Here is a 19329-nt window from a genome sequence, read left to right as displayed (position 1 = left end):
GACTTTAGCATGAGCTCTGGGACAATGCAACATCTTAAGACAGCAAGAGATCTCTGTCTTTGGTGTCCTAGAAGAAAGTAGAGAAAATGCACTGAGAAGAGAGAGCCACTGTTAATGCTCATGACAGATGAAATTGTGTGGGGACTGAGGCTTCCCATTGTTTGAGGATGTGGAGGCCACTGGGGATTTTTAACAGAGTAGTTGCAACATCATGTGTAGACAATGTCAGAGCAAAACCAATTTTTCATTGATTTGATATAGCCTAAAGTGGGGCAGTAGGGTGACATCTTATATAAAGAAATAGGCTTTGTGAGTTTTTGCTGTAGAATAGGAGTTGGTAGCTGGGAGGTTGTACGGTCAGGAGAGTGATCTCTTTTAAGGTGGAGTGAATGCCAGATGTGTACATGCTGATAAAAGTGGTTCATAGAGGACATACAGGTAACACAGGAGATGGGATAGCTAGTGGAATAATGTCCTTGAGAGATGATAAGATGAAAGATGACCCTGTAAGGGGTACTGGGAGCTTCTCAAGAAGGACCGTAGAAGCAGGTAGGTGAGTAGATATTGTTAACTCAATCTCTTGAGGCAGAGGAGTCTGTGAAATGAAGGGATTATTTAGCTGTTACAGACTTTAGCCAAAGGCAAAAGAGCTGGGCCTATGACAAATTCTCTAAGTCACCAGCAGCATGGCAAATAGCACTTGAAAAAATGTCCACTGGACCTAAGGGACCAAAATATTCCACAATGAAATTCTGGGAGAAAACTCTAAATTATTTACAGGAACCTATTTTGGGTCTAGAAAGATGCCAGGATAACAGAAGCCCGTGGAAAGAAGGAGAGTAAAGAAAGAGAAAACTTTGCTGTCTGGTTGGTTGGTTCCAAAAGCAGAATGCAGTGTGGTCTGATGGCTTTCTCCTCAGCATACAGGAAAGGAGTGTGGAGCATTGCTTCCTTTTCTTTGTTTGATGCTATGAGTTAAATGAACTTATCTCTTATTCCTTCTGTTTTAGGACAACTGAAAAGTCTTTGAAAGTGCATTGTTAGGTACATTCGCTCCCTGTACCACATTGTGGACCAAGAATGAGGATAAAGGAGGCCATGCTGAGAGTTTGAAGAGAGTTGAGTTTTGAAATTGTGGTTTTAGAGAGTGGAACTAAGGAAATATGGTGTAATTGTCTCTTCAGGGATCACTTGAAATTAGTGATGAGAACAGTGAGATCCTGAAAGCTTGAGATTTAGAATAGCGATAGCATGGTTGAGGATCCAGCATTGTTTTCTTCCGCCCTCCGTCCCGTTGGTCTGAATGGAAAACAGGGAGTTGAAGGAAGCTGGGCTCAGTGCAGATCTCCTGAAAACCAGGACTTCTCAGTTTTGTTTTGAATTTTGTTTTTTTAACCAGTGGATCAAAGAATAGCAGAGCCCTCATTATTTATATACTTTAGACATAATTAACTTTTGGTTAATTAGACATTATGAAAAAATGTATCTTCTCTATAACACAACCTTTGGATAATTTTAGAAGATATAAACAACAGCTTCCTAAGAAATAAAGAGAGAAGTATTCTGGTCTTTTGAAGCAGATTTTGCTCGACAACCACTGTGTTTTTAGTTATTGTTGTTAATGAATTTTTAATGTACATCTTTCACTTTTAGGGCAAGAAAACCAACTGGTGGCATTGATCCCGTATAGTGATCAGCGGTTACGGCCAAGAACGTAAGTGATTATAGGATTTCTGCTTTTGTGGTTGTTTGTATATTTTTACTTTCAAACTTTGTATAAGTAATTACTTTAGTTAAGACATTTGAGAAAAAATGTATCTAGTAGTTAAGTTATACCATCATATGCCCTGTGTCTTTAAACAAAAAATTACTGACTAAGGTATGGATGTGAAAACTTCATGGCACCTATTTCTTCAGAAACCTGTTTATTAAGCGTTCTAATGTATGCTGCATTTTCATCGGGGCATAGGAAGTTCTGTGTTTTCACTGACTCCAGAGTGATAATGACTGCCCAAAGCATAATGAGCACAGAGACCTGAGCATGCTTAGCAGACACGTGGGCATTTGAAGAGAAGCCAAGGGAGTCTCCAACGATCCTAAGAGTCCTGATGTAGAAAAACAAATGCTCCACCCTAAAGAACACGCCTACACTCAGCAATGCTGGCAAGTATTTTTGAGAATAACTTGTTACATTGAGAAGAACAGAGATTGCAGAAAACCCACAGTGGCCTTGAGAAGGTCAGAAGGGACTGAGTACTCATGTGGGCCAAGCCAACCTTGGCCCATCCCATTATTCAATATGGAACATGAAGAACATGCACTCAACAAAATGCTGAAAATTGAAACACAAAAAAAGCACATGGAAACTTCTAAATATATGTAAAATTTAACAATAGAAGGTATAACAATAGCTTAAGTCAGACATTGAAAAGTTCAGAAAAAGCTGATAGGAGGATGTGAAAAGAGAACCAACAGATCCATTAAAATATCTAGAAAAATACGTTTTCTATAAAATTGGAAGTACACAGTGCAAATATGATACCCTGGAAAAATGTGAGAAAAATTAAATCAACATGACGTATGTAAACATACAGACTGTCTTAGTGTTCTGTTGCTATGAAGAGGCACCATGACCATGGTAACTCTTATGAAAGAAAGCATTTAATTGAGGCTTGTTTATAGTTTCAGATGTTTAGTCCATTGTCATAACAGGGAGCATGGCAGCAAGCAGGCAGGCATGGTGCTGAGAATTAGCTGAGAGTTCTATATCCAGATCCATAGACAGCAGAAAGAGAGATAATGGGCCTGGCTTAAGCTTTTGAAACCTCAAAACCCATCTCTAAGAGATACGCTTCCTTCAACAAGGCCACAGCTACTCCAAGGCCACACCTCTTAATCTTTCTTCGTAGTGCCACTCCCTGATAATTAAACATTCAAATATATGCATATATGAGGCCTTCTTATTCAAACCACCATACATACTGTCTTAGTTAGGGTTTCAATTGCTGTGAAGAGACACCATGACCACGACAACTCTTATAAAGAAAAAAACATTTAATTGGGGTGACTTGCATTTTCAGAGGTATAGTCCATTATCATTATGGTGCAACATGTTAGCCTGCAAGTAGATATGGTGCTGGAGCAGGAGCTGAGATACATCTTGACCTGCAGGCATCAGGAAGTAGTCTGAGACAGTGGGTATGGCTTAATCATATATGAGACCTCAAAGCCCGCCTCCACAGTGACACACTTCCTCCAACAGGACCACACCTACTCTAACAAAGCCACATGTCATAACAGTGCCACTCCCTATGAGCTTATGGGAGCCAATTACATTCAAACTACCACACATACATAATAAAAATCTTTGAGAAAATAATGTCTATGCAACCCCATAGAAGCAAATAAGAGGTATGAGGTTAATTACTAAATGTTTGCTTGAGGGACATATGACTAGAATAAAAGAAGGTCTCATTGTATGTACCAGAAAGAGACACTCTCAACCTGAGAAATATTCTACTTAAAATCATGGATTTTAGAGAATTAAAGAAGAAGAAAAGCCCTTTGGCCATTCGGGCAAGAGGCTTAGTTAATGAATAAAGGATAGAAGGTCAGATTGGCCAACTACTTCTTGGCCATGATGCTTTAAATAAGCTGTTGAATAAAAAGAGTTGGTCCAAACTTATAATCACAGAGTGGGAAAACCTTTCAATAGCTATGATTTACAATCCATTCGTAATGAAAAACCACATTGGACTTAGTATAGATAAACTTCCCCTGGTTTGAAAATAAAACCTTGCCAGGCAGTGGTGGTGCACGCCTTTAATCCCAGCACGTGGGAGGTAGAGGCAGTCGGATCTCTGTGAGTTCAAGGCCAGCCTGGTGTACAGAGCAAGATCCAGGACAGGCACCAAAACTACACAGAGAAAACCTGTCTCAAAAAATAAAAAAAATTTTTTAAAAAAGAAAAGAAAACCTTAGTAGAAATCAGAATACAAATGATAAACCAAGAAGTAATGTCTGCAAATCATATCATGTAGAAGACTGGTCCCCTTCTGTACAGAACATCAAAATTTGAAAAGAAAAAAGACAGCTACACAAAAGGGATAAAAATAGAAGTGGTGGAAAGTACCTCACAAAAGAGAAATATGAATGACCTTTAAATGAAGGGAAATACATTCCATCTTGTTCCTTAAAGAAATGCAAATTTAGTACACAGAGATACCATTTTTATCAGATTGGCAAAAGCCCAGAATTTTGTCAACATGCTTTGTTGTCAACACTGAGTGAAAACAAGCATTCTCATGTCTTACTAGTTGAATAAGCATTTTGTATTTTCTGGCAAAACTACATAAGGATTTTCAGTCTTTGGTGCAGAAATTCCACTTTTGAAAAATTTATACTGAAGATACTTGTCAAATATAGTAAGAGCAGCCAGGCATCATGACACACACCTGTAGTCCAGTACCAGGAAATATAAGTAGGAAGGTCAGAAGTTCAAGGCTATCCTCAGGAATCTATCAAGTTCAAGGTCTCTCTGGGATATGTCTCTCTGAGCTATGTAAGACCCTGTCTCAAATAACACAAAGCAAATAAATGTGTGTGCATGTGTGTGTGTGTGTTTGTGTGTGTGTATGTGTGTGTGTGTGTGTATGTGTGTGTATATACAAGTTATTGAAAATAAAATCTAATAAAGTATAGGAAATCCAATCAAGTTAAGATGTGTGATCACAATGATTTTTTAATTTCTTTTGTGCCTATGATGTTTTGTGCCTATGGATATACAATATATATATATATATTGTAGGCATGGCAAATATGAGTTTATTGGTTATTTGTGGATCATTATTACTAAGACTGAAGAAAATTCCACAACGAATGAGTAGGAATTGACTGGTTTGCTCCACACAGCAGCATGAACTCAGTGGTAGCATTTTAGTGAAATTTTGTTCATTTGCTTTAGTTCTTTCTATTAAGCCATTTTTCTGTTTCTCAGGAAGCCAAAGTATCTAGAAAATTCATTAGGAAGTTTTTAACAGCTGTTATAAGGTGTATGCAGTGAACTTGATTGAGGCATAGGAAGTTTGGGGGAGGAGAGAGTAGACAAGATGATGGGTCACAAGGAAGGTGAAGGACATATAGGACTCAGAATGAAATTGGTTCCTAGTAGAGCACTATATAGTGAAGTGCCCAAGAAAGCTGAACCTATAGTTTTGAGTGTAACCCTGAAGGAAAATACACGTGTCAGAGGAGTTAAATGGATAGAAAAGACACGTGTTATTTATCTTTTTTCTCTTGTACATGCCTAGTATTTCCACTTAGGTAAACAAAACAGGATAACATCTTCACTGCTCAGTCGATCAATTGTAAAATTGTAAACAGTACTTTTAGAACTAAGTACATGAGTACTTTGGGAGGGAGTCTGAAAGGACTGGAGATAGTGAGGATAGGGAGCCACGTGTTTACATCAAAGCAACAAGCTTTGCAGGTTTATTCATGTCAGGTAGTAAGACTCCTGTTCAAACCCTGCTTCCATGAATCCAGATGGAGGCCTGGATTCTGATTCTGTATTTGTGAAGGGCCCTAAACTTGTTCTCATGTAAACCCTGGATTGAAAATCAGTTCAGTAAATAATTCATTATAAGGCTGAAATCTCTTTTTCTAAAAATGACAGTTCATCTTCTAAGGAGATTATTTTAACTCTTAGAAGTACCAACATTAGCTAATAGTTTTAGAGTGAAAATTTTGCAAAATTAAACGTGTCTTCTTGCTGCAATGAGATGTGGCAAAAGAATTCAAATGAAAATAGCTTCCTTTCATGTTGCTCTATGAATTCTGGAGAGCATATATGTAAGCACTCTCTTTTTTTTTTTTTTTTCCAGAAAGCTGTATGTGATGGCATCTGTGTCTGTCTGCCTGCTCCTGTCTGGATTGGCTGTGTTTTTCCTTTTCCCGCGATCTATTGACGTGAAGTATATTGGTGTAAAATCAGCCTATGTCAGTTACGATTTTCAAAAGCGAACCATATATTTAAATATCACGGTAAGTACCCACTTTTGCTGCAGGCCTTGACTCCATCGTTGGTGCTGTACAGCCACCCATGTACTCTGCTCAGAGAAGGCTTGCTGCTGACCCCTTGTTGCTGTGTTTTCCATGCAGCTTTGGGTTTTCTTTAAATTAATTAATTTCATATCCAACCTCAGCCTCTCACCCTCTTCCAGTTAATATCTATGAGTGAGTGAGTATACACCATGATTGTCTTTCTGGGTCTGGGTAACCTCACTCAGGATGATTATTTTCTATTTCCATCTATTTACCTTCAAATTTCCTGATGTCATTGTTTTAACCACTGAGTAATACTCCATTGTGTAAATGTACCATGTTTTCTTTAACCCTTCTTCAGATGATAAACATCTAGGTTGTTTTCAGTTTCTGGCTATTACAAATAATAGTGGCTTTATTTGTGGTATGATTGAGTATCCCTTATGTTATGCACAATAGTTGTATCACTGAGGTAGATTGATTCCAATTTTCTAAGAAACCACTGTATTGATTTCCAAAGTGGCTATACAAGTTTGCACTCTCACCAGCAATGGAGGAGTGTTTCTCTTGCTCCATAGTCTCTCCAGCATAAGCTGTCATTTGTGGTTTTTATCTTAGTCATTCTGACAGGTATATGATGGGATCTCAGAGTCATTTTGATTTGCATTTCCCTGATACCTAAGGATGATGAACGTTTCTTTAAGTGTTTCTCTGCCATTTGAACTTCTTTGTTGAGAATTCTCAGTTTAGGTCATTACACCATTTTTTAATTGGGTGTCTAGTTTATTGAGTTCTTTATGTATTTTGAAGATCAGCCCTCTGTCAGATATGGGATTGGTGAAGATCTTTTTCCCATTCTGTAGGCTGCCATTTTATCCTATTGACAGTGTCCTTTGCCTTACAGAAGCTCCTCAGTTTCAGGAGGTCCCGTTTATTAATTGTCAATCTCAGTGTCTGTGCTACAGCTGTTTTATTCAGGAAGTTGTCTCCTACAGATCCACGAACATGGGAGATCTTTCCATCTTCTGATGTTCTCTAATTTCTTTCTTCAAAGACTTGAAGTTCTTGTCATACAGATATGTCACTTGCTTGGTTAGAGTTATACCAAGATATTTTATATTGCCTGTAGCTATTGTGAAAGGGTATTGTTTCCCTGATTACTTTCTCAGCCTTTTTATCATTTGTATATAAGAGGACAACTGATTTTTTTGGAGTTAATCTTGTATCCAGCCACATTACTAAAGTTGCTTATCAGCTGTAGGAGTTTCCTGGTAGAATTTTTGGAATCACTTATGTATACTATCATGTCATCTGTAAAAAATAGCAATATCTTCTTTTATAAATTTTTATCCCCTTGATCTTTTTTTTGTTGTATATTGTTCTAGCTAGAACTTTGAGTATATTGAGAGAGTAGACAGAGAGTAGACAGCTATGTCTTGTTCTGGATTTTAGTGGAATTGCTTTGAGTTTCTCTCTCATTTAATTTTATGTTGGCTGTCAGCTTGCTTTTATTATATTTAGGTACGTTTCTAGTATCCCTGATCTCTGAAAGACTTCTATCATGAAGGGGTGTTGGATTTTTGTCAAAGCCTTTTTCAGCATCTAATGAAAGATGATCATGTGTTTTGTTTTTCCTTTCAGTTTGTTTATATGGTGGATTACAATGACAGGTCTTTGTATGTTGAACCATTCCTGCATCTCTGGGATGAAGCCCACTTGAGCATGGTGGATAATATTTTTGATGTGTTCTTGGATTTGGTTTGCCAGTATTTTATTGAGTATTTTTGCATCAATGTTCATGAGGGAGATTGGTCTGTAATTCTCTTTCTTGTTGGGTCTTTGTGTGGTTTGGTATCAGGGTAACTGTGGCCTCATAAAAAGAGTTTGATTATTTTCCTTCTGTTCTATTGTGTGGAACAATTTGAGGGGAGTACTGTTATTAACTCTTTGAGACTCTGGTAGAATTCTGCACTGAAACCATCTGGCCCTGGTCTTTTCTTGGTTGGGAGACTTTTAATGCCTGCTTCTATTTCCTTGGGGGTTATAGGTCTGTTTAAATTGTTTATCTGATTTTGATTTAATTTTGGTATATGGATCTATCAAGAAATTTGTCATTTCTTTTAGAGTTTCCAGTTTTGTGGAGTACAGGTTTTTGAAACATGACATAATGATTATCTGGATTTCTTCAGTGTCTGTTGTTATGTCCCCCTTTTTTTTTTTTTGGTAATTTGGATAAGGTATCTATCTTGTTGATTTTCTCAAAGAACCAACTATTTGTTTCATTGTTTCTTTGTATTGTTCTCTTTGTTTCTATTTTATTGATTTCAGCCCTCAATTTGATTATTTCCTGCTGTCTACTGCTATTGGGTGTGTTTGCTTCTTTTTGTTCTAGAGCTTTAAGGTTTTCTGTTAAGTTGCTATATGAAATTTCTAGAAAATCCTTATGAAGGCACTTAGTACTATGAACTTTCCTCTTAGCACTGCTTTCATTGTTTCCATAAGTTTGGGGTATGTTATACATTTGTTTTCATTAAATTCTAGAAAGTCTTCAATTTCTTTATTTCTTCCTTGGTGCAGTGGTAATTCAGTTAAAATTTGTTCAGTTTCCATGAGTTTTTAGGCTTTTTGTAGTTTGTTGAACCCCAACTTTAATCCATGGTGATCTGATAAGATACAAGGTGTTATTCTAACTTTGTGTATCTGTTAAGACTTGTTTTGTGACTGAGTATGCGATCGAACTTTGGAGAAGGTTCCATGAGGTTCTGAGAAGAAGGTATATTCTTTGGTGTTTAGGTGAAGCATTATGTAGATATGTTAGGTCCATTTAAATGATAACATCTGTTAGTTCTGATATTTCTTTGCTTAGTTCCTGTCTAGATGACCTGTTTCTTGGTGAGAGTGGGCTGATGAAGTTTTCCACAATTAAAGTGTGGGGTTCAGTTTGTGATTTTAGCTTTATTAATATTTCTTTATAAATGTGGGTGCCCTTGTATTTGGAGCATAGATGTTCAGAATTGAGAAATCAATTGGTAAATTATTCTTTTGATGAATATGAAATGCCCTTCTTCATTTCTTTTAATTAATTCTAGTTTGAAGTCTATTTTGTTAGATATCAAGATTGCTATACCAGCTTGCTTCTTTGGTTCATTTGATTGGAAAAAATCTTTTTCCAATCCTTTACTCTGAGATAATGTCTGTCTTTGTGTTTCTTGTATACAGCAGAAAGATGGATCCTGTTTTCATATCCATTCTGTTAACCTGTATCTTTTTATTGGCAATTTGAGTCAATTGATACTAAGAGATATTAATGGCCAGTGACTGTTAATTCCTGTTTTGTTGTTGTTTTTGTTGTGTTGTTGTTGTTGTTGTTGGTTGGTGGTGGTGGTGGGTGGTTGTGTGTGTGTGTGTGTGTGTGTGTGTGTTTCTTTTGTGTGAGATTATCTGTTGACTGTGTTTTTGTAGGTATAGCAAACTTCTTTGAGTTGGAATTTCCTTCTAGTACCTTCTGTAGAGCTGGATTTATGGATAGCTATTGATTAAATTTGACTTTGTCATGAAATATCTTGTTTTCTTCATCTATGATGATTGAAAGTTTTGCTGGGTAGTAGTCCAGGCTGGCATCCATGATCTCTTAGAGTCTGCAAGAGGTCTATCTAGGCTCTTCTGGCCTTTAGAGTCTCCACTGAGATGTGTAATTCTGATTGGTCTGCCTTTATATGTTATTTTGCCCTTTTTCCTTTTCAGCTTTTGATATTCTTTCATTTTTTTTCCTATGTTTAGTGTTTTTATTATTATGTATCCAGGGTATGTTTTTCCTGGTCCAGTCTACTTGGTGTTCTGTAAGCTTCTTGTGCCTTTGTAGGTGTGTTCTTTAGTTTGGGGAAGTTTTCTTCTATGATTTTGTTGAATATATTTTGGTCCTTTGAGCAGGGATTCTTCTTCTCCTTCCTCTATTCCTATTATTCTTTGGTCTTTTTTTAGTGTCCCAGATTTCCTGGATGTTTTGAGTTAGGAATATATTAGATATTACATTTCCTTTGATTGATGAATCTATTTCCTCTATTGTATCTTCAGTGCCTGAGATTCTTCCATCTCTTGTATTCTGTTGGTGATGCTTGTTTCTGTAGTTCCTGTTCCATTACCTAGATTTTCCATTTCCAGAACTCCCTCAGTTGTGGTTTTTTTTTTTTTTTTTTTTTTTTGTTTTGTTTTTTTTTTTTTTTTTTTTTTTTTTTATGCTTCTATTTCTATTTCAGGTCTTGAACAGTTTTTTTTTTCTCTTGGTTTTCTTGTCATTCTTTAATAAGAGATTTATTGATTTCCTCCAATTTTTTGCTTATCTTTTCCTCCGTTTCTTTAAAGGTTTTTTTTTTTTTCATTTTCTTTTTAAGGACTTCTATCATCTTCATAAAGTTATTTTTAAGGTTGTTTCCTTGTGTTTCAGCTGTATTGGAATGTTAAGGTCTAGCTGTCTTAGGATAGTTGGGTTCTGGTGGAAACGTCCTTTCTGTTAATTGTGTTCTTATACTGGCATTTAGGCATCTAGATTTGGGGTGATTATAGGTCTAGGTGTTGGTTCCTGTGTTTGTCTTTGTTGGATGGGTGTTTGTTCCTTGGTTTCTGTTTCCTTTCTGGTCTTCTTACCTAAGTGGCCAAGAGTTCTGGTGATTGATGAGTCTTCAGGTCCAGTAGGGTGTCTCTGCTGGAGTTTTGGGGGGTCTTGGCTCTCCTGATCATAGTCTTCTTGGGTCTCTAGATCTGACCTGGCCTCCAGTAAAGCCTGAGTCTTCTTCTGGGCTACCTAAGACCAGCCTGGCCCCCAGTATAGTTGCTGGGGCTCTTCTTTCAGATGGTGTGGACTGTATGTAGGCCTATGGCATCTGTTCTTCTACCTGGTGTGGACTGAGTCTGAACCTATGGAGTCTACTGGAGTTCCATTCTGGCTTGTGTGGCCTGGGCCTGTTCTGGCTGGTGTCCTCTGTGCCTCAGTGGTGGAAGCCAGCTGGGATTGGGGTTGGGGCCCAGCCTCTGCAGGGCCAGGGATGAACTAGGATAGTGTTGGCCTCGGGAAGGTTGTGGTTGACAGAATGCAGGGAAGGTGGTTCAGGTCCACTGTGAGATGGGTCACTCACCCGTTCTGGTTGGTGTGAATTTGCTTTGTTGATCCTACTACCATTTTTGTTTCTGCCTATAATTTTAAGTAATAATCCCATGGCATTTGAATATATTGAGAATCATTTAACATTTGAAGATCTCTTTTATAGGAAGATCAAATAAACAATTTCTGGCAAAGAAAAAAAAATAGCCAATTTACTTTTCAACATTTGACTCCAGGTAGTTCTTACCAAGATATTAACAGTCGATTCAGTAGGTGTTATGAATATAATATCTTTGCTTTCTAACCATTTCTGAAATAAAAATTCTGCCATGTTTAATAAACCTTTATTTAATTCTGTTTAAAATGAAGTTGAAGTGATGACCTGATTGCTTTAAGTTAGAACATGTGAAAATGGCCTATTGGTTTACTACAAATATAATTTTGAAAAAGCATTATACAGCCACACGACTTTAAAAACTTCACAGGAGGTCTTATATTAATTTATACATTTATACAATAGCATTTGGCTAAGAAAAGCATGGTTTGCTAACCACTGCATTGGAAAGGGAACAATATAATCACCTGGGCCATCAGTTATTTATGGCTCAAGCCCAGTGTATGCTGTGGTCTGTTTGAAAGAGTTCTCTTGAGTATGTAATTTCCTTTTAAATACCAGCATATTTAAATGAGAGTGTCTTACTGTATTTTAAATAATTATGCAAAGAACAGCACAGATGTAGATGTTTCCTCATAATCAAATTAAAGAAAACTGAACTTTAGGTCAGAAATAGAATTTCTGTTGAGTTGAACATTAGGCTTCACTCGAGGACACTGAAGTAAAAGACTGATTGATGAGGTTATAGGTCATAAGCTGAAGGTCCTTTCACGGTATCAGAGTTGTATTATTCCTTCCCCTTCGAATGAGGGGTGTGCATTCGTACTTGTGAGTGTTAGTATTGACTGTCAACTCGACAGAATCTAGAAACATATAGTAGACAAGCTTCTGGGTATTGCTGAGAGGGAACGTCTACATTAGGTTAAGGTGGAAATACCCTCCTTAAGTGTGGGCAGCCCCATTTTATGGGCTCTCCCATGATCTCTGATCCCAACTTACAGGATTTCTCTTCAGCATCAGGCAGGCAGTTTTGCTGAAGAAACTAGCGTAGTGCCCTCTCACTTGCCTCACCTCTGACACTGGCCAACTGTAGGTGGCTGTCAGAACTCAGGGTTAGAGACTCAGCCCCAGCAGCCTGCTCTCCACTTCAGGTGCCAGTTTCAGGCTCAGACCCTGAAACTTCTGGTCGACTATCAGTTGAGAGTCTCATAACCTGTGTTTTAGGTTTGGTTAATTTGTCTGAACAAACAACTCATAGAACTCAAGGGATCAATATACTTGCATTTATTGGCTCATTAACAGAGGATATTTTAAGGGCTACAGGTCCATAGACTGTAGTTGATATATTGTGCACCCCAATAAACTTATCTGGGGTCATAGAACAGAACAGCCACTATATTCAACATAGTTTAGGCAGTAGTAGCACGTGCCTTTAATCCTAGCATTCTGGAGGCAGAGATCTATCTGGATCTCTGTGAGTTCAAAGCTACACTGGAAACAGCCAGGCAAGGTTACACACACCTTTAATCCCAACACTTGAGATCTCATGTCTTGCTTGGGAAAGACACATGCCTTTAGCCCCAGGAAGTTATGGCAGGAAGCAGAAAGGTATATAAGGCATGAGGACCAGGAATTAGAAGCTTTTGGCTTAAGTTTTTAGGCTTTTAGCAGCAGTTCAGGTGAGATCTATTCGGATGAGGACACAGAGACTTTCAGTCTGAGGAAACAAGATCAGCTAAGGAATTGGCAAGGTGAAGTTGGATGTGACTTGTTCTGTTTCTCTGATCTTTCAGCATTCACCCCAATACCTGGCTCTGGTTATTTCATTTTTAAGACTGTTTAGCAATTTGTCTTATAATAGACAGATGACAAGACAGAGTAAAGGCAGAGACAGTGGCTTCTGTCCCCATGGAATTGGGATGTGCCATACTCCCAGCACATGTTTTATTTGTATAGAGATGGCCTGTGCTCTTTTTCAGCTTTTTCAGCTACATCAGCGTGATTGAAGGATAGCCAACTGCAGTTGGACAATAAACATAATCTAATGTAAATGAACTGGGAATTGTCAGCCAGGAACAGTGGCTGAAAGGCAGTATGTACCAGTCAGTGGTACTGCACTAATGAAACACTTAAATGCTTATTACTAGACTTGAAAACTTGTGTAGTACATAATGATTTTGACTCTACTGTGAAGACTTAACTCTCAACAAATTATACATTCGACTGCTAGCAAAGTATATACATCATCCTACATACAGACCTTTAAATGCATAATCAAGCAGTCTCACATGTTAATATGTGCAAGACAAACATGTGTGCTGCAGACTTGCTTTGGCAGGAGGTTCGGGTCCCAAAGAGGATGTGGTTAGGGGGAGGGAATGAAGAAGAGACTATCTGTGGGTGAATCATGACTGTCAGCAGTGTTTAATTGAAAAAAATACTACACCTTTTATTGTACTTAGGATTAAATGGGAGAAAAGGGGCATGTAAGCTGGGATGATGCTTGAGATCCACCAGGAAGCTAACCTTGACCTTGACAATAGGCACTAGTCATGTTAATGCAAGGACCTTAAATTTCTCTTGCCAGAGATAAGGAGAATGACTGCTTTAGCAGGCAGGAACATTCCTCAAGCCCCAGAGGGAATGCAGACCCTTATCCAAATGCCTGGCCTGGGAAAAAGAACTTCTGGGGAGGAGACACTATACTATAATTTCTGTCTTACTATATGGGCTTGTTCCCCTCACACACTCCCCAAAGGGAAGGTCCTGATGTCTTACTCTTTTCCCATTACACAGTATTATTCTGATTTCTCTACATTTGTTAACTGAACTCTTGCCATTAATGGCCTCAGGCTCTGGATCTGAATTGTAAGTTGTTCATCTTTGGGATCAGGTGTATCTAGTAAATCTCTAACTTTCTTGTTCTTGGTAATTAGGAAGGCACAATGGAATTCCTGGGTCCACAGTGGCAGGAATTTTTTTCCAAAGAATTATTTTGTTTATAGAGGCTATTGTTGTACACATTTTTATCCTTTGCTAAAGCCCGCACAAAATTTCCCAAAGGGAAAGGCATTAATAGTGAGAATCATTAAAAATGAAAGTAAAAAGGTGCTGGAGAAGTGTGGTCCGCAATGTTGAAATGCTGGAACTTTGTCAAGCAGCAATGATTGCCATACGGTCCACACCACATGTGCTCATGAATATTTCAGCTGAGATCACACTACATTTTCCTGCATGAAGGACTTTTTCATTGACTATTTTTCCCTTAGTAATTTTGATGTAATATTTGCGAATTTAAAACATGTAAACTAAAACTTGGCCGTATGTAGCATATGCATGTTGTGGTTATACCCCTGGAGGGTTGCTACAGAAGGTTGCAAGTTCGAAGGCCTATTTGGAGCTGCAAACGTGAATCTAGCCTTTTTTCTCTGCGTTTAATCCGATATAAATCTACAGGCATGTAAGTTAAAATGCCATTTTGATTTAAACAGGCTGATAATGCCACTCTTTTGGAAGTGTTCTTGCCTGTTGTGCACAAAGATCTGATGTAGCCTCTCTCGCCACACAAAACCAGACTTGGTAAATGCCTGTAATAGGAGTGTACTGCAGAGCTGGAGATAGGAGAAATTAAGTGAGTTCAAAGTCTGCAGGACTGCATGAGGTCCTATCTGAAAACAGTTGTTTTTCCTTTCAAAACTGTGGGGTTTTTTTTTGTTTGGTTGGTTTTTTGTTTTGTTTTTAAGCCGACTATGTAGTCGTTAGACACACACACACACACACACACACACACACACACACACAATACATAAACATTTAAATGAAACTTAAAAATTATGTTTAGTCCAACTTTTGCTAAAACTCTAAAATAAATGTTCTTGCCGTGGCCATCAGGGTCTTCGACGGGGACCTGAAGGGAGGGCCAGAGAATAAGAGGACAAGAGACACAAAGAATGAGAGCAAGACAGGATGTCAGATCAAGCTCCAAAATTTTATTTTCCTCTTAAGGCATATATAGGCGGGGCAAAGGGGGTGCAAGCAGAGAGGGGACTTTAATCATGGGTTGTTCAGCCAGCAGGGAATGTTGCTATGGGCATTATCTATCTATTCTTGGCCTAACTGCCTAACTGCAGCGCGGTCACCTGATTTCTGAGAAGAGGTTCTGGTATTTGTGAGAAGAGGTTCTGGTGCTTTGGAGACTTAAGCAAGGCCTAGATCAAAAAAAAAAAAAAGGAGGAGAGAAGCCCAAATATGGTAGCATGTATGTCAAGGGTGGCTCCTGTCATGTTCTAACATTGACTTTTCCATATTTTTATGTAATATGTTTTCTGGGTCTGATTATTAAAATTTGAATTTTGTTTCTTATACACATAGTAGATCTCTGTAAATGTTCTTTGACATTTTGTTAATATTTTTCTTTTCCTACTAAATGAGGTGTAGTCACAACTGAAGTTATTTGATTTATAGTTTTGAGTTCACATTTGTGTGCCTATTTAAAGATAATGTGTATTTTCTGCCTCCTTTTTTTACAGAACACACTAAATATAACAAACAATAACTATTACTCTGTTGAAGTTGAAAACATCACTGCTCAAGTTCAGTTTTCAAAAACGGTTATTGGAAAGGCACGCTTAAACAACATAACTAACATTGGCCCACTTGATATGAAGCAGGTAAGCCTCAGGCAGGGACATTCTGAGAGAGTTCAGTGGTTCTTAACCCTGTGTGCTGTAAAATGGAACGAGGTGGGGGGTGTCCTCAAAGACTTGGACATGTGTCCCGTAGAAGTTCAAACCAAGTTCATCAAAGAAAAGATGTCTAACTCTTGAAAAGTTTTTATTATTTTTAGTGTTTGGATCCTATCCTCCAGTGATATGTTTTCCTTGCTGTTTTCTTGTGTTTGCTTTCAGATTGATTATACAGTACCCACAGTTATTGCTGAGGAAATGAGTTACATGTAGTAAGTGTTGATTTTTAGTAACTTTACCTTTTTTTCTTAATAACCTCATCAGTTAAAATGGCCACATTTTTCAGTGTTTGCTCTGTTCTCTAAACATGCTTTTCTTCTTTGCACTCTACAGTATAAATAACATGTATATATGCATATCCATAATATTCATCTTTATTTCCAGAATTGTATATATATATACACATCTATTATATATATACATCTATTATATATGTATATGTACATCACTTACTTTTAGTTACCATTTAGTTACAGTATAGTAATGGCATACTGAGATTTCTAATCCATAATAATACTCTTATGGATTTGTAGTTCTGATGACTTTTTTAGTGTGTGTGTGTGTGTGTGTGTGTGTGTGTGTGTGTGTGTGTGTGTTGCATGTGTAAGGGTGAACACACTCATGCATGCATTTGTGGAGGTCAGGGTTGAAGTTGAGTGTTTTTCATTATCTGTCTCTACCATTTTCTCTAAGATGGGGGTCTGTGACTGAAGACCTAGAGCTTGTTTCTTTCGTGATGCTGGATGATCAGCAAGGCCCTAGTATCCTGTACCCAGCCTGCAGGACTGGGCTTCCAAGTGCATCCTGCCATGCCTGGCTTCCAGCCTGAGTGCTGAGTACCAGACTCAGGTCCTCACGCTCACAGAGCAAGCCTTTTACCCACTGAGCCGTCTCCCAGCACTTCTCATAGATTCTGAATAGTGTCTCCCCAGGCACAGTTACGGGGGCCACAGTCCCAGCCATTAAGAAGGCTGAGGTGGGGAAGATTATTGAGGTCAGCCTACACAGCATATGAATACTCCATCTCAAAGGGGAAAACAAAAACAAACAAAACAAAAATCAGTATTCAGTGTCTGTTAGGTTTAATGGAATTTTTGGCTAATAATATAGTAACATTGCTCTTCCTATTTTAATTTCTTTAACAGCGATTTCTGTACACTGATCTCCATCAAAGTACACAAACATAGTACTCATGATGCAGTAAGTATGGCTTTGTTTGGAAAAATAGCTCTTGCTAAGACTGAGTTTATAAAGTCCTGTAGGCCATGCATCCCCATGAAAGCCATCTCAGTTGGGCCCTCAGTCTTACAAGAGTGCTGTGTAAATGGAAAGGTTTTCTCACTTCGCTAGCTAGAGTATGGTTGCTCAGAGACACAATTAAAAGCCTCCAGGCATTGTGGGAGCTCAGGAAAATGGCAGGGTTAGCACTGAGAGGATGGGCCAACAGCTAGCTGTTCCTTTCTGCTTGATAAGTAAACTTACAGCAGCAAGGAGAAATTATGCTTTGGGTTTATAAATTGTGTGTTATTTATGTACATAAAATATTATTGGTTGTATTTGATATTTTGTCCATTGGTTGACATTTAATTTTCCATTTCCATCCTATGATAAAGGAACCATGTGATTCTTTTAAGCATGTAATAAACTATTTTTCAGTCAAAATAACTATTTTAATTATATTTAAGATATATTGTATAATTATATATTTTATAAGTGTTTTACATAATTATAAAGAAATATATATGAATTTTATATGTTTATTTATATGTATTATTTAAGCAGATAATTGGATAGGTTTTTCTCAATTAGCATTTTTGGATCTGATAAAGAAATATTCCCTAGGAGTCCCATGTCTATAATATTGTTATCATTAATACCAATCCAAATAATCAATAACTGATCATTATAATTCTCAATAAGTAATTTTAGGACATTAATTTATGAGATTTAAATTCATATTAGGCTGATTTTAACCTCATAAATCCCCTTGGTAAAATTTTTAAATATACCTTGAATATTCTTTCCATTGATTTCATTTCTAGGGTAACTGTAACAACGACATACTTTGGACACTCTGAGCAGATATCTCAGGAGAGGTACCAGTATGTCGACTGCGGAAGGAACACCACTTACCAGTTGGCCCAGTCTGAGTATCTCAATGTACTTCAGCCACAACAGTGAACTCTGAAGGAGATGTGATAGAGCAGAGGACACCCCTGAGGTGTTTCCAGAACTGTCAGTGAGGAGGCACTGCCTAGAAGGACATCTTGAATTGGGCATGTCTAAAGTTGAAACTAGGACACTGAGGGCTGAGCCGACAGAAGCTGCTCCTTAAGCAGTTACTGGACTCTGGTTCTGTGTTGAGGATTTGCTAGTACCAAGAGCTTTTACTTGATTGTAAGTTAACTGATTGGCTTTCTTCTCATCTTTGTTCCCAAGGTGAAAAAAACGGAGACTTCCTCTAAATACAATAAAGAATTACATAAAAGTCATAGACTTAATCTGTAGCTCTATTGATAATATAGTTCAGTCATGAACGTAATTTGAAAAATAATTCTGAAGATTTTTATATGAAATTACTGAAAGTCTATTATTCATGGAAGACTTTTAAAATCTAACCTGTTTTATAAATTCCCATTCTTATATGATGGTAGTCTTTCGACTATATGATAACTTAGCTACTAGCTAAATGTTTTTAGCCTTTGATTTGTTGAAAATTCTACTCATTTGCATGTTTTGTCTTATTTCTAGCTAATGGTTGTATAATATTTACCAACCATAACAGTCTACACAATTCTGATCTACACTTTTTAAGAGCCTCTCAGTATGTGCTTCATGTATATAGCTTTGTGAACTTTCTGTGTGGTCCTCAAACACACTCCTTTTTTGTGTACAATATTGTAAATAAACTGCATGGTTTTTATACAGCTTTGATACAGGTCAAATGAAATGGTACTGATTAAGAAGTAAAGCAAGTTGTTCATAAAGAATAAAGGAGGACAATGACATTCAGAAATCTATAAATATCAGTAGATTCCAGCTACTTGTTGGGTCTGACATAAAATAGATATTCAATAAAACATTTTGATGCTTTACTTTTATGTTGCTTTTCATATTAAGAATTATATGGATATTTTCACAATGATTAGATATCATCAATTTTACGAATGCTAAGTGGAAGGAAATTATTTTTTACTAGAAATTATTCAAGAAATCCTTTCATTGAACACTGGTGGCTACATCAAAAAAAACCTATAGTTTGCTTGTGTATCATACTGATTTGATACTTCTAGCAGCTGCATAAGTATTCCTTTTTTACTTTAATTTCA

General features: G+C 37.4%; 1 protein-coding gene across 1 annotated transcript; it reads left to right on the top strand.

The window, feature by feature from the left end:
* Window positions 1–470: 470 nt before the first annotated feature.
* On the top strand, window positions 471–18441 carry LOC114694752 (transmembrane protein 106B-like). The gene is given in 8 exon segments (XM_028871800.1): window positions 471–549; window positions 1654–1714; window positions 5883–6042; window positions 15785–15925; window positions 16163–16212; window positions 17146–17179; window positions 17181–17200; window positions 18043–18441. Coding segments are annotated over 8 exon segments (684 nt in total). The 3' UTR covers window positions 18182–18441.
* The last annotated feature ends 888 nt before the right edge of the window (window positions 18442–19329 follow it).

Source organism: Peromyscus leucopus, unplaced genomic scaffold (assembly GCF_004664715.2).
Source record: "Peromyscus leucopus breed LL Stock unplaced genomic scaffold, UCI_PerLeu_2.1 scaffold_268, whole genome shotgun sequence".
NCBI classification, from domain to species: domain Eukaryota; kingdom Metazoa; phylum Chordata; class Mammalia; order Rodentia; family Cricetidae; genus Peromyscus; species Peromyscus leucopus.
This window is presented reverse-complemented; position numbering and strand designations above follow the sequence as displayed.